The following is a 4875-nucleotide window of genomic DNA, read 5'->3' on the forward strand; positions in this document are numbered from 1 at the left end:
ACGTTCATTTTAAAATCACGCACGTTATAACTCAAAAATCCAAAATCACGCATGTTGAAACACAATAATCACGCATATTGAAAACATTAATCACGCATGTTATAGAACAAATCATGCGCGTTATTGTACGTGAAGTACGTTAAGCTGTAATGTACGATATACTTTTTCTGTATATATATATATATATACATATATATATATATATATAACAAATCCTAAAATAACAATACAAAATGTACGTTCTTCTCTAAAAAAAAATATTTTTGTTAAAAGCGGAAACAAAATATATCTAAAAGAAAACAATAATTTGATAAACAAATGAATAACCACCAAAACAAAGGCATGTTTGAAAAATATCCACTATAAAAACATAAAAATGAAAAAAAAGAAAAAGAGAACAGTAAAAAGTAAATAGAAGAGGATAATTTAATTCTAAGTTATGTGTCAGCTACTTTTAAAAGAAACTCTCTAGTAGACTTGTTTAGTTACCAAATTACCCCTAGTTAGTCCTCTTCTTCAATATAACATTTGCTGCAACTTGCAACCATCGGAAAAGTTCTTGATGAAATCCTTCTCATATTTTTTTTCTTTTTAGTTCAAATATTCTTTGCTTTAACCTTTTGCTCTTTCAAGGGGTGTGGTCGGGATTTTTCGTGGAAAATAGCATTAAATTTTTTTTTCAAGGGGTACGACCGCGCACCCATGTCATAAGGTGGGTCCGCCCCTGCTTGTGAATGTGGTAAATAGTCACCAGGCATATGTGGGAATTTAGTTCCTCTGTATGTTTCTTTTCTTTCTGTTGTATCCTTTAGTGTTTGGGGTTAACAATGTTATTCAAGTTATTATCTAATAAATCGCGTTTGTTGGCCGTTCAAAAAAAATTAATCACACCTTCACTTGACACGCGTCCCACTACATGTAGCCTTATTAATTGTATCCTATTGTTTAGTGAATTCAATGATCTAACTAAAAATATTTCAGGTTGAACACTGGATCATTAATTAATAGTAATTGTTTATAAACATACTCATATTTTTTATTTATGAAATCTCAGAAACCAACAAACAAAATAATTTGAGTGCCGACCTTTTTCCTATACCATATATCGTATGTGTGGTAATCCATAGATTGATATTCACTTCTAACCTAGCCGTATCCTCAAGCAATTTTTCCACACATTCTGATAGACATCGATAGTAACAAAACTGACATATCAACATTATCAGCATCTGTGCAATCCATAGATTGATATCCACGTAGTCACGAGTCCTTATTACGTAGAAAGTGAAATAAACTCAATGCCTACAAGTATATGGCACAATTAGTCAATTAAGCAGCTCTCTACAATCTTTCGGGACAAACAAACCAATAGTTGTCTCATGGATCTTTCACATATGCAAGAGAATTACACAGTCGTTCTTGGAACTTTTGCCTTGATTGTAGTCCTCTACTACATATCATTTTTCTACAAAACCACTGCTACTCCTCCTAAAGCAGGTGGTGCATGGCCTATAATAGGCCACTTCAAAGTTTTTAATGGTCCTGATCTTCCCCATGTAACCTTGTCCTCCATGGCTGACCGATATGGACCCATCTTCACTGTACGGCTTGGCATTCGTAACATCTTGGTGGTGAGTAATTGGGAAATAGTTAAGGATATCTTTACCACTCATGATGTGATTGTTTCAGACCGTCCGAGTTACATAGCCACAAAGATTTTGGGAAAAAACGGTGCTTCTTTTTCATTCACACCTTATGGTCCGTATTGGCGTGGAATGCGTAAAATCATCTCCCAAGAGTTGTTGTCTAATAGTCGGCTCAACAAGCTTAAGCATGTTCAAGTGTTTGAACTAGAAAACTCAATTAAAAACATGCATGAGCTTTGGAGGGAGAAGAAAGATGAGCAAGGGAAAGTGTTGGTGGAAATGAAGAAATGGTTTGGGGAATTAAATATGAATATAATTCTTAAAATGGTAGCCGGAAAAAGGTACACCAGAGGCGAGAGCGAAGATCAAGAGGAGATGATGAGTTGTCGTGAAGTGATAAGGGAGTGGCTTCACTACCTGGGGTTGTTTTTGCTGGCTGATGCTCTTCCTTTTCTAGGTTGGTTGGATTTCAGTGGTTATAAAAAGAAAAAGAAAATGAAACGAGTTACAAGGGAACTTGATTCCATGCTAGGAAAATTGCTAGAAGAGCATCGTCGAAAAAGATCTTACGGAAAGGCTGCAGAGGTAAAAGACTTCATGGATGTGATGACCAAGATTGTAGAAGACGACGATATAGCGGGTTTCAATGCTGATACCATCATTAAAGCCACTTGTGAGGTAAGCCCACTACAAAACTTTGGGATCTATCTGGTTGTCCTCGTCTTGTCTTGTCTAGGCACACAACTATTTAATGTCATGGCTAAACATGGGGTATGGTTTTTTTTTTTTTTTTTTTTTTTTTTTAAATGGGAGAATCATCAAACTGGCTATCTTGACCAATGAATTTGATAAATATCGTATACATTTAAAAATTTCAATCAAATAGTGCTTAACACGCGTCTTGGTGCACAAAGGTGTGCCACATGGATGGTTTTGGTTGGCTAAAACATTATGCTAGTAAAAAACAAGAACCACTAATGAAACTTTTGTAAGAAAAGAAAGTAAAGGTCATTTTGTCAAACTAATATATAACAAAATTTCTATCTCAAATGGTTGATTTTCCCATTTGTGATTCACTTGAAAACAAAACATGTATTTAGGGAAAAGTTCATGGGTTTTTGTTTAACTTTCAGACATGATTTTGAGGTTAGTGTGGGGTTCATAAGCCAACTTGCCATAGATGCGACCTTTTTAACATCCTTAGGTTAGGCTTTTTTGATTATATATATTTATTTGTATGTATGTATAGTGTTCATAACTAACAAGTTTTCAGTCTCTTATCGCGGGTAGTGCGGATACAACCACTACGATGCTAACATGGACACTTTCATTACTACTAAACAATAGCTACGCTCTCAGAAAGGCACAAGAAGAACTTGATACACAAGTGGGAAAAAATAGACAAGTAAATGAAACAGATATACAAAATCTGGTCTATCTCCAAGCTGTAGTAAAAGAAACTTTGCGACTATACCCAGCCACATTCCTAAATCCACCAAGAGCCTTCACGAAAGATTGTACAATAGCTGGCTACCATGTCCCCAAAGGCACGTGGGTAATAGTTAATACGTGGAAGCTCCACCGTGATCCAAAGATATGGTCAGACCCATGCGAGTTTAGACCAGAGAGGTTCCTATCCGCAAACCATATGGGCTTAGATGTAAAGTGGACAAACTTTGACTTGATTCCTTTTGGAGTCGGCAGAAGGCGTTGCCCTGGAATTGGTTTGGCAAGTCAAATATTACATATGGTTTTAGCCACCTTGCTACAAAACTTTGATTTCTCGATTCCAAACGATGCACTTATTGATATGAGTGCGACTCCTGGACTGACAAATGCCAAGGCAACTTCGCTTGAAGTCCTAGTATCCTCACGCTTGAATGCAACTATATAATGTATACACGTGTGCACATATATAAATAAAGTCTTGAAATTGGTGTAAAATATCGATCCTTATATTTTGTATTTCTTTGTTTTGTACTAGTTTTGGAAATCATGTTGTATTTTTTGTAAACCAGAGATTTGATGTAATTAGAATGTTAGAAATAACCCGTTGATGTGGCCTTAGGGATCATTTAAGTAACATTATCAATATGACATAACTAGTCTCCGACAATTACTTGATGGTAGTAATTGTAAATATTAAATAGTTTAAGGGGACAATTAAGATTTTCCTTTAGGTACCTTTTAAAAAGAGAATGTATAGAGTTTTCATAACCTACCATCACTTATGATCATTATATATTGATCATGGGTATTGATAAAAATGTATGAAAAACTCCTTAAGAACACCATGATCAATTCTCTCTAATGTGATCCATCAACACAAGGTACCATAACGGGAATTATGGATTCAACATTCTTATCTCATATCTCTGTTCCAATAAGTAAGTTTTACTGATTTGATGTCTAGTATCATATTCATGATTTGTAGGATCGTTTGCTGACCCGAACGAGTCGTTCAGAGGTTGTCTCTTGCAATTCAGATGCGGAATAATAAGAAAAGCAAGTAGATATAGCTTGTTCTTCCTTCTAACTGCTTGTTTTACTGATTTGAAACGATTTACAGCTCAAACTTCACACCGGCAGAGCTTCGGCGTGGAATACAATCAATCGTTACTGAGGATCGCTCTTGACACACCTATATATAGAGTTCTGGGTCCGCTCATGTGGACATGTCCATATGAGCGGTCCAGGCTCTACCACATAAGCGATCCACAAGACAAATAAGCGGCCCACATATCTAATGACCCTATGAGCGATCCTAACACCTAACACCTATACAGACACCCGTTTTCTCGTATTACGTGCCCTATACTATACAATACGATGTAAAACCTGATCCTAGACACCTAGACGGAATCAACAGATGTAGTGCACCAACAGACTCCCCCTCAGATGTTGATGGAGTCGCCAACACACCTTGACTTCGAAGTTGTGTCTTCTCATCTTTAATCTAGATCAGTCTCTGGGCTTTCTCTTTCTCTCTATCTTCAGACTCCCCTTCTCGATTTACTGGCATTCATTTGTTCTTCAGTAACATCTTCAGGATCTTTGTCTGGCTTTCAAACACTCTAATTCTCTTGATCAGATCTCTTGATTCCTTAAGTTCATCAGCATCAATAGACGTGATCTTCAGGATCAGAATCTGACTCTAATCATTCTTTCAGGATTGATCAACCTGGCTCCCTGTACAATCTTAACCCTGAAATAAATTTCTTTCACAAAT

General features: G+C 36.3%; 1 protein-coding gene across 4 annotated transcripts; it reads left to right on the plus strand.

The window, feature by feature from the left end:
- Positions 1–1215: 1215 nt before the first annotated feature.
- LOC110923440 (cytochrome P450 CYP82D47) lies at positions 1216–3708 on the plus strand. 4 transcript variants are annotated; one of them, XR_004891696.1, is made up of 3 exons: positions 1216–2324; positions 2780–2850; positions 2920–3660. XR_004891696.1 is itself a non-coding variant. In XM_022167531.2 (2 exons), exons 1-2 carry the CDS (start codon positions 1380–1382, stop codon positions 3538–3540), a joined length of 1566 nt encoding a protein of 521 aa, XP_022023223.1. In that variant the 5' UTR covers positions 1216–1379; the 3' UTR covers positions 3541–3708. The 4 variants fall into 4 exon arrangements, 2 of the variants coding, with proteins under 2 accessions (XP_022023223.1, XP_035845472.1); XR_004891697.1 differs by having other exon boundaries at positions 2937–3660; XM_022167531.2 differs by lacking the exon at positions 2780–2850 and having other exon boundaries at positions 2920–3708.
- The last annotated feature ends 1167 nt before the right edge of the window (positions 3709–4875 follow it).

The sequence above is a fragment of the Helianthus annuus genome, chromosome 4 (assembly GCF_002127325.2).
Source record: "Helianthus annuus cultivar XRQ/B chromosome 4, HanXRQr2.0-SUNRISE, whole genome shotgun sequence".
Lineage (NCBI taxonomy): Eukaryota > Viridiplantae > Streptophyta > Magnoliopsida > Asterales > Asteraceae > Helianthus > Helianthus annuus.

Bases quoted from the DNA above. Each gene is read 5' to 3' on its own strand.
- LOC110923440 (XM_022167531.2), top strand. From the start codon at position 1,380: ATGGATCTTTCACATATGCAAGAGAATTACACAGTCGTTCTTGGAACT. The intron at 2,325-2,919 runs GTAAGCCCACTA...ACAAGTTTTCAG, and splicing joins TCATTAAAGCCACTTGTGAG to TCTCTTATCGCGGGTAGTGC.